The sequence below is a fragment of the Microtus ochrogaster genome, unplaced genomic scaffold, assembly GCF_000317375.1.
Source record: "Microtus ochrogaster isolate Prairie Vole_2 unplaced genomic scaffold, MicOch1.0 UNK7, whole genome shotgun sequence".
Classification (NCBI taxonomy): Eukaryota; Metazoa; Chordata; class Mammalia; order Rodentia; family Cricetidae; genus Microtus; species Microtus ochrogaster.
This window is the reverse complement of record NW_004949105.1, coordinates 3,358,756-3,378,746: the sequence shown is the minus strand read 5'-3', so window position 1 is coordinate 3,378,746 and position 19,991 is coordinate 3,358,756. Positions and strand designations below refer to the sequence as shown.

The 19,991-nt window shown below is 45.8% G+C and overlaps 1 protein-coding gene across 1 annotated transcript in view; it reads left to right on the top strand.

The window, feature by feature from the left end:
• Myom2 (myomesin 2) overlaps nucleotides 1–19,991 on the top strand; it is a 69,118-nt gene that overhangs the window by 45,474 nt on the left and 3,653 nt on the right. Inside the window, exons 20-34 of the mRNA XM_005366232.2 lie at nucleotides 1,401–1,579; nucleotides 3,425–3,539; nucleotides 5,001–5,157; nucleotides 5,239–5,345; nucleotides 6,113–6,157; nucleotides 6,545–6,681; nucleotides 9,121–9,265; nucleotides 9,365–9,424; nucleotides 10,727–10,794; nucleotides 13,488–13,601; nucleotides 13,772–13,859; nucleotides 14,622–14,660; nucleotides 16,477–16,582; nucleotides 18,931–19,094; nucleotides 19,342–19,378. Coding sequence (XP_005366289.1) covers nucleotides 1,401–1,579; nucleotides 3,425–3,539; nucleotides 5,001–5,157; nucleotides 5,239–5,345; nucleotides 6,113–6,157; nucleotides 6,545–6,681; nucleotides 9,121–9,265; nucleotides 9,365–9,424; nucleotides 10,727–10,794; nucleotides 13,488–13,601; nucleotides 13,772–13,859; nucleotides 14,622–14,660; nucleotides 16,477–16,582; nucleotides 18,931–19,094; nucleotides 19,342–19,378 — 1,561 coding nt within the window. The remainder of the gene's footprint in view (nucleotides 1–1,400; nucleotides 1,580–3,424; nucleotides 3,540–5,000; nucleotides 5,158–5,238; nucleotides 5,346–6,112; nucleotides 6,158–6,544; nucleotides 6,682–9,120; nucleotides 9,266–9,364; nucleotides 9,425–10,726; nucleotides 10,795–13,487; nucleotides 13,602–13,771; nucleotides 13,860–14,621; nucleotides 14,661–16,476; nucleotides 16,583–18,930; nucleotides 19,095–19,341; nucleotides 19,379–19,991) is intronic.

The following is a 19,991-nucleotide window of genomic DNA, read 5'->3' as shown; positions in this document are numbered from 1 at the left end:
TCCATCCATCCATCCATCCATCCATCCATCCATCCATCCATCCATCCATCCTTCCTCCCCCTTCCCTCCCTCTCTCTTTCTTCCTTCCCTTTCCTCCTTCTTTCTTTCTCTCCCATGTCCATATGCACCACTCTTCCTCTTTCTTTCCTCATTTTCATTAAATTAGTTGGGCCCCTTAGAAATGGCTCTGCAGAAATTCTCCTCCCTCTTCTCCTCTTCCTCTTTTCCTCCTCCCCTGCCCCTTATCTCTTTTTAATCCCCCGGGGCATAAGGTCAGGGTTTCCTATCAGCGAGGCGATGCTCTGTCATGAAGCTATATCGGCAGTCTTTTTTTTTCTTTTAAAAATCAACTTTATATTAAAAACTTAGATATAAAAAAGAAGCCACACACTGAGATTAACTGGACCCAAAGTCTATAGGCATTCAGAAATTGTGGGGCTTCACATTGGATTTTACACTTTTGCTATTGAATACATTTTGATTCATTTGTCTACCACCAAAATAAAAAAAAAGTCTATGAGAGAGTTAGAACAGGGATCATATTAGCTCTGCACTGTCTTTCATAACTTGTACCCACTACTACTCTTTGATTTTTATTTTGAGAGAGGATTTTACTGAGTTGCCAAGCTAGCTTGAACTTACTCTGTAGCCAAGACAGGCTTTGAGCTTTTAATCCTCCTGCCTCAGCTCCCTGAGTAACCCGGATGGCAGGTCTGCACCACCAGCTCCAGCTCCAATCTTATTGAAGGCTTCATAGAAACTGCTTTCACAGCACACACAGGGTATACTGAGATCTAATTAAGACGAAGCTGGGTAACATCGTCTCCCCTCTTGCTTCTAAGAGCTCCTCTGGGAATGGGGAGTCAGTCCCGGAATCTTGTGGCTTGCTGGTACCCTGAAGAGAACTGTGGTCTGTGTTAGCATGTTGGGAGGTTTGTAGCACAGCAATCGTAACAATTTCTGCACATTGGCTCTCCGATGCCCATGTGCTGGCCTGAGAGAGTGATATGCACTGTGCGTTGCTTGGTTCGTACTCACGATCGTCCAGGTACCTGATGGAAGGGGTAGAGGCTGGACTCTCCTTCCAGCCCCAGCATCAGGAACCTTCTAGAGAGAGTGAGATGTGGATGTGAAGAGAATACATGTTATGCCTGTGGAGGGAAGCCCTTGCCAAGGCGACAGGGGAATCGCTGCAGTGGTGGGGGGTGGGCAGGGTCACTATAGTGGTGGGGGTGGGAGGCCCCTGCCCAGCAGATAGGGTGACATGATTGGTAGGGATGGGAGACCCCTGTCTGGCTGCAGAGTCACTGCAGTGGTGAGGGTGGCAGGGTCACTGCAGTGATGGTGACAATAATTAGGTTTGGCTCAGTTGGCTGTGCTCAGATTTAGTGACTTTTCAGGCCCTGCCTATGACCTGACATTCTGCGAGGTCCGCGACACCTCTCTGGTCATGCTGTGGAAAGCCCCTGTGTACTCGGGCAGCAGTCCCGTTTCTGGATATCTTGTGGATTTTAAGGAAGAGGATTCGGGGGAGTGGAAGACCACCAGCGAGGCACCGACTCCAAATCGCTACTTAAAGGTGACTGTCACCCCTTTCACATGCGTGGTTTTGATTCCCTAGCAAACTGGCCCCAAGTCTCTAGGCAGATGCCCTGGAGACCCCCACTGTAGGGGACTTCGTCGCCCAGGTCTATGGCGCAAGGGCAGGAAGCTCCAGCAGAGGGCAGCAAAGCACCTTAAGGAGGTGGTGCTGGCCTCACAAACACTGCCAGAAAGCTGTGAGGATTTGCTGTTTCTTCCCTGACCCGTGTTGCAGCTTACCCAGCCACCATTATAGGACCACATCCCTTGTATGAGGTCCGTTCTCCGACCAAGGCAAGGAGATGGCTTCTAACTCTGTGCCTCGACCTCAAGCCCAACGTTTGCTTTACCTAGTTCCTGTAATTGCTCATCGTAATTGCTTATCTTTAACAATTATTTATTTAATAATAATTATTGAATAACTATCTTTAATAATTATTGCTAATAATAATTGCTTATCTACTTGATAAGCATCACACACCCAGACACAGTCATTCATGCACATGCACACTCTCATCCACACTCCTGTGCTCACACATGTGTACGTATACATACATAGCTGCACTCACCTGACAGACACGCATATATGCACACGCACACACCTGCCTGTATACACACACCTGTGGTCTCACACATGTACATATACAGCATCTGCATCATTTGTTTGTACACTTGCATGTACACATTGTACTACACAGATACAGGCACCTTCACATTCTTATGCACGTGTACACACACGCACATACACACACAGAAGCCCACACATGCATATCCGCACAGCTACCCTCTCACACCTGCACACAGACACACAAGTACACACATGAGCTCGTGTACACATATCTGCACTGTCATCTACATGCATCTGCATGTATTCACTCATACCCAGGCACTTGTATGCACACATATACATATATACATATCTTCACTTACACTCATACACATAATTTCAAGTCAGCACTCACACATGTCTGAACACACGTGTGCCATTCTTGCACTGTTACACATGTGCACACATGAACACATACTCGTATACCTTTATACATAGGCATGCATGTATACACAATGCAAACTTGAAGTCACCCACTCATGTGCATATATGCACGCAGATACATGGCTGTGCCCACATATACACACATATGTACATTCATGCCATCCCACACATGGGCACAAGCACTGTGACACACATATGCACACACACACACACACACACCTGCATTGCCACATGCATTTACACACATACACACCTGCATACCTACACTCACACATACACAGGAGTGCACTCACATGCAGAATGTAAGTTAGTTCACCCTCATTTTCCAAATACTTACACTTGCAATTTTCTCATCTCTGGGTCAGTGTGACAGAGTCTTAAGTCCCTGGCCTACATCCTTGGATGCTTACCTTTTTGACCCAGGGGTCTTCTCCTGATGTGGTTTAGACAGACGCCTGTGCACCCTCTTGCACATTCGTGCCAGACACTGAAGTACAATGATGGAGGCACAGGCAGTAATATGCTCTGCTGAGCAGGCTCACAGCAGAAAACTGTCTTCTTTGAATGGGTATGGTTGGCGGCAGAGTGTGCGTACATGTGAGAAGAGACTGTTTCAGTTATGGCGTGTCTAAAGGATGATTTCTAACAGCCAGAAACCACATTTTAAGTCGTATCTGGTCCTGGAGAACTATATTAAACATCACCACCAGGTTGTAACCTAGTCCATAGCATTTGATCTTGCACCTTGGTGTTCAGAGGAATACATGAATATAGATGAGCCCAAACCTACTCCTTCTGCCAGTGAGCTTGGGTGCTGTCTGCCCTGGCATGGGTTTCTTCTGTCATTTCCAGGTCTGTGACCTGCAGCAAGGTAAGACCTATGTGTTCAGAGTTCGAGCAGTGAATGCCAGTGGACCAGGGAAGCCGTCAGACACGTCGGAGCCCGTGCTTGTGGAGGCCCGGCCAGGTGAGCCCCCACCTCTCAATTGCTCAGTGCAGTAGATGTCACCCCATGAGGGACCTTGAGGGGTGCACTCATGCTCTGTATGTATGCATATGCGTGGGTGGAGGCATGTTTAATATGTAACCGACCATTTTAAATTTTAAAAAGTTCTTTGGTAACTTCATACATGTGTATAATTCATTTTGATTATATATACCCACTACCTGCTTACCCCTTCCTCACTGAACTCTTCTTTTCTTCCCCACAAGTCCCCCAAACATGCTTTAAGCAGAACTTGATTGACAGAAGGTAGGCTACATCCAGGCTCCACACCTGCTCCAAACCCCTGAGCATATGGCCGTCTGCCTGGTGTGGAGAAGTTGTTCTAGGAGTAGCAGATGATGTCCAAGGGGGACCACTGTTTGTGCAACAGCTGGGGTCAGGTCAGATGCCTATAAAGCTATTGGTCACTTTCTTGGCTGCATCAGACTCCTTTGAGGTGATCTTGTAGAGAGGCATCTCTGGGGCTGAAACCAGCTCCCAGGATACTCAGGTTGGTTGTGTGCCTGGGTTCAGGGAGGTGATGGAGCCAAGAACTGAGACCTCCGTGTTTTACTCCTGGGGCCTCTTGCTCTCGTCTGTCTCTGTTTCCCTCCTTTTCATCTTCCGGTAACCCAGGATTGATATCACTGACTTTAGTTTCATTTACCAGCTTTGACTCCTTTTGCCAACACCGCCACTGCTCCCACCATCAGCAATAATACAATGTCCTCTTCTTCTTCTTCCTCCTCCTCTTCCTCCCCCCTAAAGACTTGTTTTTATTTTATATGTATGAGTGTTTTGCCATGAATGTGACTGGTGCTCTCAGAAACCTTCTAAGAGGGCATCAGAGCCCTTTGAACTGGAGTTACAGATGGTTGTGAGCTGCTAAGTGGGTGCCTAGGAATTGAACCAGTTCTGAAAGAGCAACAAATGCTCTTAATGGCTGAGCCATCTCTCTATCCCCAGCACTAGCTTCTAAGAGTTGTATTCTGAATATCTGGTGTCAGACAGCAGCCCTCATTCCCCAGAAAACAAACAAACAAACAAACAAACAAACAAACAGAATAACCGACATGGAAAAGGAAGAATGTGTGGGAGCTATGGAGTAGTGTAAACATGACAGTCCAGGTTATTGTCTGGGGGTGACGGGTCAGTCCGAGAGGCAGTCTTGGGTTTCTGCAGTGTTGGAGAAGAAGCCAGTAGAAGTTTGAGGACACAAATAGCATCAGCTCAGCCAGCAGCTGGCCTTGTCAGCCAGTTCCCTGAGGGCTGCTTGATCTTCTAAGCCTCTCTGGTCAATTTTGGACTGACATTAAGTAAAACTGATGATGCGACCAATCTCAAAAAGGCTTCCACCTGGCTACTGCCAGCCGCTCTCTAGAAAAAGGAATCTTGGGGACACAGTGTTCCTGAGGATCCCTCCCTTCCTCCCATCCCTAACAGGCACTAAGGAGATCAGCGCTGGTGTGGACGAGGAGGGCAACATCTACCTTGCGTTTGACTGCCAGGAAATGACAGACGCCTCCCAGTTCACCTGGTGCAAGGCCTATGAAGAGATTGCCGACGAGGAGCGGTTCAAGGTTCAGACTGAGGGCGATCAGTAAGTAGCCAGCCAGAGGCTGCGGACCTTTGGCTTCCGCAGACAGAGGTGACTAACCCTCCCCTTTCCTTTTCCTTTCAGTTCAAAGCTGTACTTTAAGAATCCAGATAAAGTAGACTTGGGGACATATTCTGTATCTGTCAGTGACACGGACGGTGTGTCCTCCAGCTTCATTTTGGATGAGGAAGGTAACGTCCTCCTGACACAGGCTGGCCATTCCCAGCTCTGTCATGCTTTCAGAGATTGGCTCTCAAACAGAGAAAACACATTTGGTCAGGAAGAAGGCTGGGCATGGGGTTTTCTCAAGAGCCAAAATCTCTAGAAATTTAGCAAATGCAGGTTTTCTCACTGCCTCTTTCTGTCTTGGAAAGTTTCCCACAGGCAAGCAGAACTCAGTCTTTCCAAGGGGCTCACTCCCAGTTGGTTCACCTCCACCTCAATATGGCTCACAGAGGAATCAGCTTATTACATATATACTCGGTGATGTGAAATTAGCCTTGATGTTTGTCTTAGTTAGGGTTTCTGTGGCTGTGAAGACTCCTTGACCACTGCAACTCTTATAAAGGAAAACATTTAATTGGGGTGGCTTACAGTTCAGAGGTTTAGAACATTGTCATCATGGTGAGAAGCATGGTGGCATGCAGGTAGACATAGCAGCACCGGAGAAGGAGCTGAGAGTTCTACATCTTGTTCTACAGGCAATAGGAAGTAAACTGTCTCATTGGGCATGGCTTGAGCACACATGAGATTGCAAAGCCCTGTCTGCAGTGACACTTTCTCTAACCAGGCCATACTCACTCCAACAAGGCCACACTTCCTATAGTGCCAATCTCTACAAGCCAAGGTTTCAAGCACATGAGTCTATGGGAGCCAATACAATCCAAACCACCACAGTGTTGTTCATAGACTTCTGAATGCATGGGTCAAAACTGATGAAGTTTTTTCTTCCTTTTAGAACTTGAGCGTTTGATGGCCTTGAGCAATGAGATAAAGAATCCCAGTAAGTAATTACCTGGTTTCATACAGGCATCTGCAGATCCAGGAGGAGGGAGGGCCTTCATTAGACTTATGATCATCTGCTTAGGAGAAATATGGGCTTATGTTGTGGAAACTTGCCTGTCTGTTCCTAGTCCAAGTGAATTGTCTGGCAGAGGTCATCTCCCAGAGTCACCCCTCAAACTCTGACCATGTCCAGAGAGCTTCAAGGAACTCATCCAACAGGAGGCTTTTCACATGGTTCTCACATCTTGCTTCCATGATCCTGGGCAATACTCCATGGCTCACCTTGAAATGTTTAGGAACTGGGTTGGTGTTGTCTTCCAGTCTTAGCTGTCCATCTGAGGCCGATCTGTTCACCACTGACTTACAATTTCTCTTCCTCCTGCAGCAATCCCTCTGAAGTCCGAATTAGCTTATGAGATTTTCGATAAGGGTCAGGTCCGCTTCTGGCTCCAGGCAGAGCACCTTTCACCGGATTCCAGCTTCCGGTTCGTTATCAATGACAGAGAAGTCTCTGACAGTGAGGTGAGTCCTTGGAGTGAGCTATGGCTCAGAGGGAGCTGGGTTTGCTGGACTGGGAGTGAGCTAAAGCTTAGAGAAATCTGAGTTTACTTGGAAGGTTCTCAGAGTTCGTTCCCACCCTTTCAGAAATAGGAGTTCAGAAGGTTGACCAGATGGCTCAAGGTTGAGGTTCTCACAGTGCTCAGAGAGTCGGTCTTGGTTTGGTATTTTACTGAATGAGTGCTAGGCCTTTGTTCTATTTTGTGTGTGTGTGTGTGTGTGTTGTGTGTGTGTGCATTCACTTGTGTTAGTGGTTGAGGTGTGTGCATGCTTGGCACATGTGAGTATTTTTCCTCAGTCATCTTTCCCTTTTTGTCTGAGACAGGGTCTTTCATTGGTTTGGAATTTCATCAAATATGCCAGCCTAGCTGGCCTGCAAGCTTACAGAGATCTATCTGTCTGCCTCTAATTTTGCTATCTCTGGGCATATGCTACCATGTTGAGCTTTTTATGTGGGTTCTGGGATCCAAACGCAGTTCCTCATGCTTGTGAGGCAGGAACTTTACTGAATGAATGAGTCATATTTCTATATTTTTGATTATGTGAAAATAATCTTGAAATTACTACAGCCCTCATTTTGCACTATGGAACACTTGAGAAGTCATTAACTATATATATTAACCCTTGTCTAGTTTATAGCATGCTGGGGAACCCAGTCATAGAATAAATCTATTTTTGATGGTGTCGCTTTTATTCAGGGGTGAGTTAAGTGAATCATCTATTGGTATACCCCTTTTTCCACTAAATGCTCAGTGTATGTCTTTGGTGCTTAGTCACCTAGTCCTAAATTCCCCATTCCGGTATTTGCCACACACCTATCAACTGGGAGCTGGAACTGAGAGCCCACCCATGTTTGTGGGCTATAAACGGCCGAGTGCATGCACACTGTGTATGGGATGGTACTGACTGATCAAGGTTAGGGGGGATGTTTTCTAGGAAAAGAAGTGGAATGTGGAGTGATTGCACATTATTCACTGAGCATCTTTTGATTAACATTCCCTGCCTGCCACGGAGAGCGACGATGCTGCTCCAGAGCTAATCCTTTGGAGTAGGAGTGCGCCATTTCACGTCTTTAATTAGCAGCCCACAGGTGACGTTCATGTTTGAAGACCGATGCTGTTTTTGTGAAAGTCACATAAAACCCTGTATTTATGGGGCTCATAAAATCACAGAACTTCATCTTGCTGCATCAAGATGCCTAATTATTTCCTAAAGCCTTCTCAGATACCGTGGTGAGGGAGCAGAGGAAGCTGGAGAGCCTGCTGTGTCTTCAAGCTTCTGGCTGGTGAAATTCATACCTGGGATGTTTTAACTAGTTAGATTGGGTTCCGGCACTTCTGGGAATGGATGGCGAACTGGTGGTGATGTCACACAGATACTGACCATTTGTTGAGCAACATGAAAGCTGCTTTTGATAATTCAAATGTCGTCATCTGAAACTAGACAGATATGCAAGGACCAGGGCAGGAGCAACTCGCTGGGCTCTTATACTTCTAGTCTGATATGGTGGCGACTCATTTCAGTCACATCTGCATAGTTACTGTCATTAGCATGTTCTGGAAGGCTCTACCTCAAGACTAATCGGTAGGCTGGTGCCCCTTTATTGCAGCCTTTCTTGAGAACATAGATATACCTGTCTCTTCTTCTATCTCCCTTTGAAAACACCCAGTGATGTTGTACAAGTATGGAACAGGTGGCTGACATATTTGGAAGCAACTTTGAATTTTTTAGTAGTTTTTTGTATGTTTATTGGATATCAAAGCCTGAGGAGGGGGGCAGGCTTTAGCCATTTACAACCAAGAGGCTGTTTACAGTTCAGGGGCTGAAGCTCATAGCTACGCACTAGGGAACTTCCTGTCTCTCTTCCCTTCCCAGAGGACAGTGGTTTCTTTTGGGTTCTTGGTCCACCCAGAGGTATAGTTGATAACTTTCTTTCTGAGTTTCTTTGTGTCCCCCCCAGTTCCTTCAGAACGGTCTCAGGTGTGTCTTAGTTAGTCTTCTGTTGCTGTGTAGAGACACCATGACCACAGCAACTCTTATAAAGGAAAGCCTTTAACTGGGGGCCTGTGTACACTTTCAGAGGGTTAGTCAGTGATCATCATGGCAGGAACACAGACAGGTATGGCACTGGAACAGAAGCTGAGAGCCTTATATCCTGAACCACATGGAGCAGGGAGAGAGAGAGAGAGAGAGAGGACTCACCTGCTGTGGACTTTTGAAGCACTTCCTCTAACAAGGCCACACCTCCTAATCCTTCCCAAACAGTTTCACTCCCTGGTCATTAAGCATTTAAATATATGCGCCCACTGGGGGACACTCTCATTCAAGCAACCTCGAGGTGTAGCTTCATTGTAGAGAAGCAGTTTCATCACGTCATTCTCTGTGTTTTCTTCTGGGTTCCAGACTCACAGGATTAAATGCGACCGATCGACAGGTGTGATTGAGATGGTCATGGATCGGTTTACTATAGAAAACGAAGGGACCTACACTGTGCAGCTTCAAGACGGAAAGGCTAAGAATCAATCCTCATTGGTGCTCATTGGAGACGGTATGCCACGGGGAGTGTTTCCACATGCCTGCCAAGCATAGTTGAAGGAAAATCCCTTTGAATCGAGAGATATTTCATCTCTCTATTTTTCTTGACTAGCGTTCAAAGCTGTCCTTGAAGAGGCTGAATTTCAAAGGAAGGAATTCCTCAGGAAACAAGGTAGGTGGTGGCTCCCTCACACAGCAGTAGCACAAGGTGTAGACCTGACTTTGTAACGTGTCTCCAACAGACCCTGCATCTCACAGCTGACTCTGAAGACACGTGGGATGATCGAATGTTAAGCAATCATTTTAGCTAAGGAAATTAGGGGACGCCTCTGTCTTTGGCCCTTTAGGGGTATCTTGCTTATATTCTTTCTTGCTTCTAACCTTGACTGACCCTGGCTATATGTTCATAATTTCCTATGACTCTCCTTATCAGGAAGCGGGCTGTCTTAACTAACTTCTGCACCAGTGACTGACTAGTCCCTGGCCCCTGCAGCTTGATAATCCTTCCCAGCCCCTTTCTTTCCATGGTCCTCTGCGTGGCACATGTTGATGACCTCACACAGAAGTGGTAGGAGCTCAGGTTAGCCAAGTTCCCATCCTCTTTCAGCCCAGTATAACCCTCTGGCCGTGTCAGATGGACTTCTCTGGATACCCCCATCAAAGTGTCCAGATCACGCCTTATTTGGTTTTGCTTTTACCACAGGTTTTTCTAAAAATATATTTTTAATTGAAATAATATTATTTCACCTTCTGTCCTCCATTTATTCCCACCAATGCCTCCTAGGTGCCTTCCTACTGGCCCCCTCCACAAGCTAATTTAAACAAGACACCAATTGAGTTCTAGCCTTATAAAATGTATTAATATAAAACAACCAGTACATAAGTCTCAAACCTGGTTTATGTTGTTGTGCTGAATGAGAAAATAGTTTTATTAGGAGATAGCTTCATGCTTAATTCAGCAGAAATGACTGATATTGTTGAAAGACACACACAGCTCCATCCCTGATGTGAACTAACAAGCGTCTACAAAGTTGCGAGGTCACGTTGCTTTGTCTTCCTTTCACCTGTGCTAATTGTCTTCCTTTCACCTGTGCTAATTCCCATCCTTTAAAGACTTTGTCACTGTGCTGCTCAGTGTTCAGTCAGAGGCAAAGCCCAGGAAAGAGACTGTGAGGGGCTGGATATAAATATCGAAAGAGCAAATGACCCCATGTGCAGTAAGGAGGGGACCGTGTCCTCCCACTGGGAACAGGGGGCTCAAGAGAGATTTAGTTCTTAGGCAAGCTGGCTTCGAGACTATGAGCCATACCTTGGCTTTACAGGTCACAGCAGGTCCCTCCAGCCTTTATGTTTATATATCAAAATATAACAGACATATTAAAACACATATACATACGTATATGTAATATTTACCTTAGCCGTAGGTGTCTATACATGTAAATTCTTATTTTAGAACTTCATCCTTTCTCCACAGGCCCTCATTTTGCTGAATATTTGCACTGGGACGTTACAGAAGAATGTGAAGTTCGGCTTATCTGCAAGGTGAGAGACCCAGTGATTTCCCCTTTGTGTTACTTGTGGGGAGGCTGGCTGGGGAGCAGCCGTGGGGAGTGAAATGGGTGGCCGAGATTTAAGTGCAAGAAGAGACTTCAGGGTCTAGTGAACCCTGTAGACGTAGATGGTAAGTGCCTGTCCTTCCTTCTTCATGGTGCATTCGTGCTGTGACTTTCAAAAGAAGATTTAAGGAGGTAGCTTACTAAAGCATGGACTTAGAATGTTAACAGTGGCTCCAAGAGAAGACGTGTCATGAAGACATGTGTATGCCATGCTGTCCACATGGCACCATCAGGGACTAAAAGGCATATTTGGGGAATGGTTACTTATGTTTGTTAATAATTCAGTAAAGAAGCTCTATTTCTAAGTTGTATTTTAATCAACAAACCTCTAATTTATTGAGTACCTGCCTTATATGTCACTGCGAAAGCATTGGGATAAATGATAATAGTGCATTATTTTTGTCCTTAAACTACTTACAGATTACTTAAAGCCCAAGTAGGAAAGATGAAAACAAGCAGGCTGTTTCAGCAAGGTGGGGCTTCTGGGGTCAGAACAAGTCCAGGTCCAGGGAGTGAGACCACGAGCAGGAGTTGAATGTCATCTTTAACCACAATCAGAAGACAGAGCCAATGTTATGTGTATTATGTACAACAAGAAGCCATGGAGCTATATCAAGAGGGCAGAGCCGGTGGCTGTGGGGTTGTAAGAGGGGTTGGGCATGATGGTGGAGCCTGAAGTATTGGCATTCAGAGGCAAGATGCTAGTCCTTTACTGAAAAATGGGCTTTTTTGTACATGGGAAGAAAAACTGAAAAAACAAACATCAGTTTTCTCAAATGATCACCATGCACGGATAGGTATGTATTTCTATAGTGAGCATTATAAAGCTCAGCTCATCAGGAGGTCAGAGGTCAGACTCAGGGACGAGGAGGGTGACTGATGTTCTGGTTCTGACCACAGCACCAGGACAACCTGATCTTCCTGTATCCTAAGAACTAGGGGCAAAAATGTGAGGTCCTCTTCTTGGGGGCTGATAGTATCCAAGTGCTGTATAACTGCACACAAATATTTGAAATTATGTCAAGTTCCCTGATCACAGATCTGCACAGTCCAGTAGACACAGGTATTAGGACAAAGAAATAAATCTTGAAATCAGTATTTTGCAGTCTCATGCATTCAGTTTGCACATTCATGTCCCCATAAATGCTGCAAACCACCTTCCTGAATATCTTTTCATTCAGTCATAACTGTGGCAGGTGATACTTCTTGATTTATTTATGTGACAAAATACATAGGGGATAGTATATATTAGGGTATACTTTCACTTTTATAGAATAGCATTTGAAAACAAAAGAAGTATTCAACAGAAACCTCAATCACAACAAGAAGAAAGTGTGTTGGGAGTTTGTTATTCTCTAGAGCAGTGTGATGGGAGAGCAGTGGCCCTTGGGTATGTGCAAACCATGTGAGCAATGTCTGAGGAACTTGCTTCTTCATGTCTCTTTGCACACTCATGCACATATGAGGCACCTGAGTGTTCCAACGTGGCAGAGATGAATTGCAGGGCCAGAGATGACATGCAGGGGCTGCTACAGGGTGAGACCCCTGCACCCACATGGCACCAGGATGGAGGCTGTTTAGACACCAGATTGAAGGCACTGGAAAGTCTTTGGCTTCACACACACAGAGTGGCAACGTTCCCCCTGATGAGCAGAGTGAGCCTAGAGACAAGGAAGGATGGCAGAGGCTGGCATTGCAGGGAGATCCAGCCAGAGCAGACCAGGAAGTTACTACCCTGTGATGTGTGTTCTGTCATGTTCTGTGCTGGGGTGGGTTGGGGCGCTTCCAGGGCAGCTACTCCATGGTCCCCATGCATTCCTTAAACACATGATTGGCTTCTCTGTACAAGGCTGTCTTTCAACTCGGGACTAAAGTAGGTAAAATTATCTGCAGTATGTGATTTTTCTCATGTCACTGGTGACAACACTGCATATAGCTGCTGTGGAAATTCCAAACACACGGCCTTCCTGGTCTCTAGAGCCAATCCCATGACATAATGTTCCATTGCTGGCATTTCCTGTATGGGGGTGATGGGAATGCAGACTCCTCAGCCTCCTGTAATCCAATGTCATCCAACACCTGCCACACAAAGTAGAATATCGTCTTCCTGAGCTAGCATGTCGCCCACGCTAGTGTGGGCATGGTTCCTCTCCATCAGAACCCTGCAAACCTTAGCTTCTAAGCCAGAGGCTAGACTGTGAGGAATTCCCACACAGGGAAGCTCTCCGTCCTGTGCCATCCCTTTGTGTTTAAGCGCCTCAATATCACACTTTCAAAGAGCAGGCACCCAGTGATCTAAAGAGCTCAAGGAACATTTTAAGAACCAAAGCAGTTTGCTTGGGCCTCATCAGCGACATCTCCTATTAAAGGAGAGATTTTCACACCTACTGACTTTGTCTGTCCTGTCGGTGGCAGCTGTGAGAGCTTACTGCTTTTAGAAGACCATTGATAAATACATTTGCTGTTATTAGAAGTGCCAGTTCTTCCACGAGTCCCCCTGCTGAGCCTGTTGAGGGTAAAAGCTGGTGTTTTCTTTAGGTCTGGGGTTGACTAACCCTGAAGGATGTATTTTTTTTTCTCTTGAACCATGGCGATTCACTTAGGACTTCTGTTTTGCAGGTCGCAAACACCAAGAAGGAGACAGTTTTCAAATGGCTCAAGGATGATGTCCTTTATGAAACTGAGACCATGCCAGACCTGGAGAAGGGGGTCTGTGAGCTGCTTATACCAAAGGTACGCCGCAGCCAGAGAAACAAAACAGTGCTCTCCGTAGCTTGTCAACTTGGCTGTGCCTCCCTGTTTGCACACTGATTTCCCATGCTTTGCAAGGAAAATGGACTAAGACAACATCTTGTCTCATGGTGTTTATTTTGCATGAATATGGAATGTGGTTTTTTTCCTAGTTGTCTAAGAAGGACCATGGGGAATACAAAGCAACCTTGAAAGATGACAGAGGTCAAGATGTCTCTATCCTGGAAATAGCTGGCAAAGGTAAGATGGTGCCTTCTTTGTCTTACAAGGAAATCTGTTCTGGATGAGGGTTGTTGTGCTGTGTCCACACGTACCGTGAGCTGTGTGCGTATTTCACTGACCAGGACTCTAGTCTGTCCATGGGACGGGGGAGGAGCGCTGTGGAAGAGTACTCACGAGTATCTGCAGCTGTTGTACGTACCAGCTGAGCAGGACTCCATTTGTCCATGGAATGAAGGGTGTCAGGGAGGTGGGGTCACACACACCCTGAGCTGACAGAGCTCCAAGCTGTCCACGGAATGGCCCATGCTATAGAAGTACCCTTATGCACAATCTGAACTGTGTGCATTTCCCCACTTCAGTGACACTGGGTAAGGAAACCAGATTGTCCTTTGTCTGCATTAAGAGTTTCTTCACAGAGTTAGAGAAAACGCACAATATCACTTTGGGCTTAGATGAAATGTCATTTCACTCCCTCATCAGAAGCTGCGTTTGATTCTTTACAAATGCCGTAAAGATGATTGAAGCTCTTAGGAAGTTATTCAATTCCATGTACAGTTGGATTTATGTCGAACAAAATGTTCTTGTCCCGTGTTTAAAAAGCGAATAGGTTAGAAGGATTTATGGCGCACATAAGCCTTTTATGGACAAATATTACCATTTTAGTGTTTCATTTTTCAAATGAGGATCACAGTTTCCTGTGTCAGTTTAATTAGACATAGAAAATGCTGCTTTCTGTTAAAGTCACGGCCAATGATGGTGCATCGCCTTTCTCTCTTCCAGTCTACGAGGACATGATCCTGGCAATGAGTCGTGTGTGTGGTAAGTAAGATTCCCGAGGTTTCAAGTCTGGTTGGCTGAAGCACCTCTGTTTCCTAGGGTGAGCACTCATGCCCCAGAGGACACTGATGGCTGGGTGTGCCCCTGCCTGGCCTTGGGCTGGCGGCAGGAGAATGACTGGTGACCTGCCTGCTCCTTCATGCTCTGTCCTAGCTCTGCAGGGTGATTACTGGAGCCTGTGTTCAGCTTCAGAAGGCCCTGATGGCACTGTCCACCTTCAGAAAGCCCTGCTGGCACTGCCCACCTTCAGAAGGCCCTGCTGGCACTGCCCAAAATTCACCACTGTCAATTTGCCTTTGCCCAACCTGGGCAATGGTGTTGTTCAAAAGTGCTATTAGTCTTTCTTAAAACACAGAATAGTCATAGTGGATATTGAACACTTAGACTTCATAGTCTGTATATTGAGCAATTTGCCTTTGTTTAGAAACTGTAAAAGCAAAAACACCACTTATAAATGAGCAAATAGTAGCTTTCATGGTAACCGTTAGTGATCCATTATGCCAGACTCTCTAGATTTGAAGGCATGCCCAACCTGTGAGCCACTGGTCACGTGTGACTGGACAAAGTCAAGGATAGCTACACAAGTGGCCCAACACAGAATCAAATACCTACCTGTGACGTCATGAGACCTTCTGGAATTTCCTTCACTGCCGCTCTGTTGTGAGGCTCTCCAGTGTGAATTTTGTGACTGACAACACCGTGTTATAATGTCAAAAGATTAGACACATCAGCTGGAGAATACCCAGGTTAAATTTTCTGATCTCGTAACCAAAATCTGCGTGGGCAGGTAGATGACCAGCTAGCTGAGTCAGGACTCACCAGAACCCATATCCTCTTTACCGCAATTGCAAAGTCCTATGCTTTCCCAGAATTCCCTTCAAAACCACTGTTTGCATACCTTTAATGCTTTTGCAAGCACTCCTGTGAGGTAGACCTTTTTGCTTTCGTTTAGTGAAAGGGACCTGGCTACATTTTAAAATGAGGTTCCCTTGGAATGGCTTTCAATGAGTCAAACACTAACCCATGGGTATGCAAGCTGCTTGTAAGGTGAATCAAGTCACTTGAAAAATGGCTTTGCCCTCACGCTCTGCAGGGCTGGTTTGTATTAACTATTTCATAACATGCTGGAGGGCTACCTGCCAGTGACAGGTTGGTCACATGTGGAGAGGTGATGAGTGCAACAGACTGGCCTCACACGATGCTTCGGGAACTCCCGGTTCACTCCATCAACCAAGGTGGATGCAGGCATCTTTTATAGGGAGTTAGGGGCGGATGGAGAGCAAGCACAGAGGTCTCCATGTGACTAGATCCCCTGGCGTCTGTGTGCCATTTCAGGTGGAGAGGAGTGAGGTGCAGGTGTCTCCAGGAAGGAAGGTTGTGGCTGTGTCCTCCCACTCCGGCTTCTGCTGATTTGCCCTCCTCCCTCCTGTATGGGTTTTCTGTATCTCTTCAGACTTGGGTCAATTAATATAGCAGGTTTCATAGCCATTGTCACCAAGATTGATTCTTTCAGGCAAGCCAAAGTACTAAGGGCCAGGTGTGGATTACGTTTGAAAAGCTTCATGTGTCTTTGGTCGTAAGCAAAGGGCTTTTCACAGTGCTCTATCAGGGCAAGTGTACTTCTCAGATGAAAACATGTGACATGGAGGGAGGGAGGAGCCTCTGTGGTTATGACAGGAATGAGTACCAACTTGAGGAGTGACAAGCTGATACTGTGGACGGATGCGTCTTACTGTTGGGCCATGGGCCTGTCCTGCCCACTTTTCTGAGATCTGATCCAACACATTGTTATCTGCAGGAGCCTCTGCCTCACCACTGAAGGTTCTCTGCACCCCAGAGGGCATCAGACTTCAGTGCTTCATGAAGTATTTCACAGAGGAAATGAAGGTCAGCTGGTATCACAAGTGAGTATGAGAGCTTCTGCCCATGACCGCAGCAGCTCGTGGCTCAATGTGGTACTCTTGGCAAACCACAGGCCATGACCCTGTTCTCAGTTATTGTGCCAAGATTTGGCTGGGTGCGCCATGGGGCAGTGAGTCTGGGCAAAGGAGAAAGAAAAGGAGTGTCAGAAGGTGTCCACAGTGGTTACCAATGGCACCTGTGCTCAGAACACATTCTCCTGGTAGTGAGAAGAGCAACAAGGGACCAGTGTTTAGAGTCCAAGGTCCAACTGTAGGCAGAGTTTTCCTGTCCCACAGCTGCTCTCAAATAGACATACTGAGGCTTATATTAATTATAAATGTCTGGCCAATAGCTCGGGCTTATTACTAACTAACTCTTTTATTTTAAGTTAACCCATATTCCTTATTTATGCTCTGTCACATGGCAGTACCTTTATTAGCATAGCATGTTTATCTCTTGCTCCCTCTGTGTCTGTGCCTGTCTCCTTCCCAACATTTTCAGTTTGGCTCTCCCGCCTACTTTATCCTGTTCAACTATTGGCCAATCAGCTTCTTTATTAAGCCAATCTGAGTAACAGTTCTTCACAGTGTACAAAAGGATTATTCTGCAGTATCCAACCTTTCAACTAGTGGCTTTCTCACTAGACATGTGTAAGAAGACAGGGAACCCAGGGTAGAGTAGGAACCTGTGTCAGTTGGTGACATTTGATCCACAGACCCTAATAAGAAATCCACAGAATGCAGACTTAGGCATGGACAATTGTTCATTGCTTTTAAAAAATGCCAAGTCATACATCAACTAATGCAGAAAATGCCAATTTAAATAAAAGGCTGGAAATTTAACCAGCACAAACAGAAATGTTCTTTGGAAAAAGGACCTTGTTTTCTTGCTGGAGGGTGAAATTAATGTACTGTGTAGACATGGTAAAGTTCAACAGTCTGAGGCTTGACCCCTTCAGATGTTGAGGAATCCCAGCCACTCCAGGGATGTCTTGCCGTCATCATAGGAAAAACAAAGCTAGCAAACTTTTACCGCAGGCTGTATGTGTTCCCCCAGCTTGGGAGTCTTTGCTGTCATAGTTTCAATTGACTAACAACTTCCCTTAATCTGGGTGGGTTCCAGTTACCTGCAAGAATGAGATGCTTTCTGTTTTCTACATCTTACCTTTTAGAATTCTTAGACAGGGTAGGAGTGGTGTTGAGGTGAAGGCTTCCCATGGATTCTCTCCCACTCTGGGTAGGGCTACCAGCTGCCGTGACCTTGACAGGGCTCTCTATATTTATAGTGTATTTGAGTTTTAGAGACAAAGAAAATGATATCTCCAGATTTAAGGCCCACATTGAGTAGCACGTGGCAGAAGAAGATTGAACAGGCTGCAGGAGTCATTGCGTATTAAGGGACAGTGGCCAGTGGCTCACACAGCACTTGAAGCAGGTTGCAAGTCCCTAGGTGTGGTGAATGCTCTCTCCCTCTGACAACTAGGTGCACCAAGCAGGTTGACTTGATAATGGGTGAGTGTAGTGTAACACTGTTGATTTGAAGACAGCAACATTATTGGATGCTTTAGTCTTACTTACACTTCCAAAGCTGGATTAGAATACATTAACCATAAAATTTATTATTCGTCCACTGTAAGGGTGCAGTGAAACCATGCTGGGGGCACCCATCTCTGCCACCATCTCCAAAGCCTTCACCTTTTACAATGGAATGCTGTCCCCCTTGTATGCTAGCTTTACTCTACTCTCTGTTGAGTGCGGCAACTCTGGCAATTATAGACACATGCTTGTCCTCTCGTGACCAGCATACTGTCCTCAGAATTTATGCATGTTGTAGCATGTATCAGTTCCCTTCTTTTAAAAAGGTAGGTAGTATACCATCCCATGGACAAATCTTTAATTGTCTATTTGCATGTCAGGGCCCATGTAGATGTCCACACTGCCCATTGTGATTAATATTTCTGCAGATGTGAGTGTCAAAGAGTCCATGTCCCCGCTTTCAGCTATTTTGAACATGCACCTAGACACAGAAACGCTGCATCAGGCCATATGTTCCCTGCTTACTATTCTTACAAGTGACCACATTAAATCAAGTATTCTGAAGTCCTTTAAGTTTTAATCATTTGGCTTTAGGAGTTTTCAGACCTGAGTTATTAATGTACTTAAGTTTAAAACAGTCAGAAAAAAAAAAACCCAAACCTACTACACCATTGGCATGAGCAAGTGAGTAAACAGTTCCCAGCCAGATGTAAGCGAGCAGACCAGGCCCAGCACACTCAGACATGCTAGCGTCCCCTCACAGGTGTGAGCATGAGATCTGGAGGTTAACTGAGCTCACCCATGTTGCACTGTAGAGAGGCTAAGATCTCGTCCAGTGAGCACATGCGGATTGGAGGAAGTGAGGAGATGGCGTGGTTGCAGATCTGCGAGCCCACGGAGAAGGACAAGGGGAAATACACTTTCGAGATTTTCGACGGCAAAGACAACCACCAGCGCTCACTGGACCTCTCGGGACAAGGTATGAGAGTTCCCTGTTGCTCATCACATTCCTGTGAACAGCCCATGCAGATGCTGAAAAGAAAAGGGAGCCTTACGTAATCCACTGACGTCATGACTTTCACCTAGAGGGAACGACTTAAGAAAAATCAATTTATTAGTTTGATTACCCCTCAGTTTCCATCTCGTCAGCTAGCTAGTAGAGCGTCTGCGTTGATGAGACCTAAACATGGGAGACCGTGACTGACGTATGCAATGTTTCCTTGCAGCTTTTGATGAAGCCTTTGCGGAGTTCCAGCAGCTCAAGTAAGACCCACAGCTTGTTGGCATCATTTCTGGTTGGGGGCGGGGCTCTCACTTGGGTTCATTCCGGCTACATTCAGGGTCATCCAAAAATGCCTTGCTGATTCCAAGAATGCTCTCTTCCCGGGATGAAAATAGTAACGGAAGAAACTCAATCTGTAGCAGGGCAACCATTTTCCTACACTAGAAATGCATTGTGTATTAACTTTCTAGGGCCAGCCGAACCCTGGTTTACTTTAAATGATTAAAGTGATGGATTTCTCAAATTGTCATAATCAAGTGACATGTGATACAGAGCTTGTTAAAGAATGCTTCAGGTTTTCAAATGGGTGTCTGAGGTTTAGGATATCAGAGCAGAGGACAGCCATTGGCTCCTACTAAGTTATACAGGATGCCTTTGGCGAGGAGATGTATGACAAGTCTGATAAATCAGAAATTGACAATTTAACAAGATGCCGAGCGTCCAGGAGATGGCTTAGTCAGTTAGCTTCTAAGGACCCCATGTTTGAAAAAAGAAACTGGGTACAGAAGAGCACACCTGTAATCCAACCACTGGGAGGCAGAGATAGGAGCATCCCTAGGGTTCCTGGCCAGCCAGTCTAGCCAAATTAGTAGG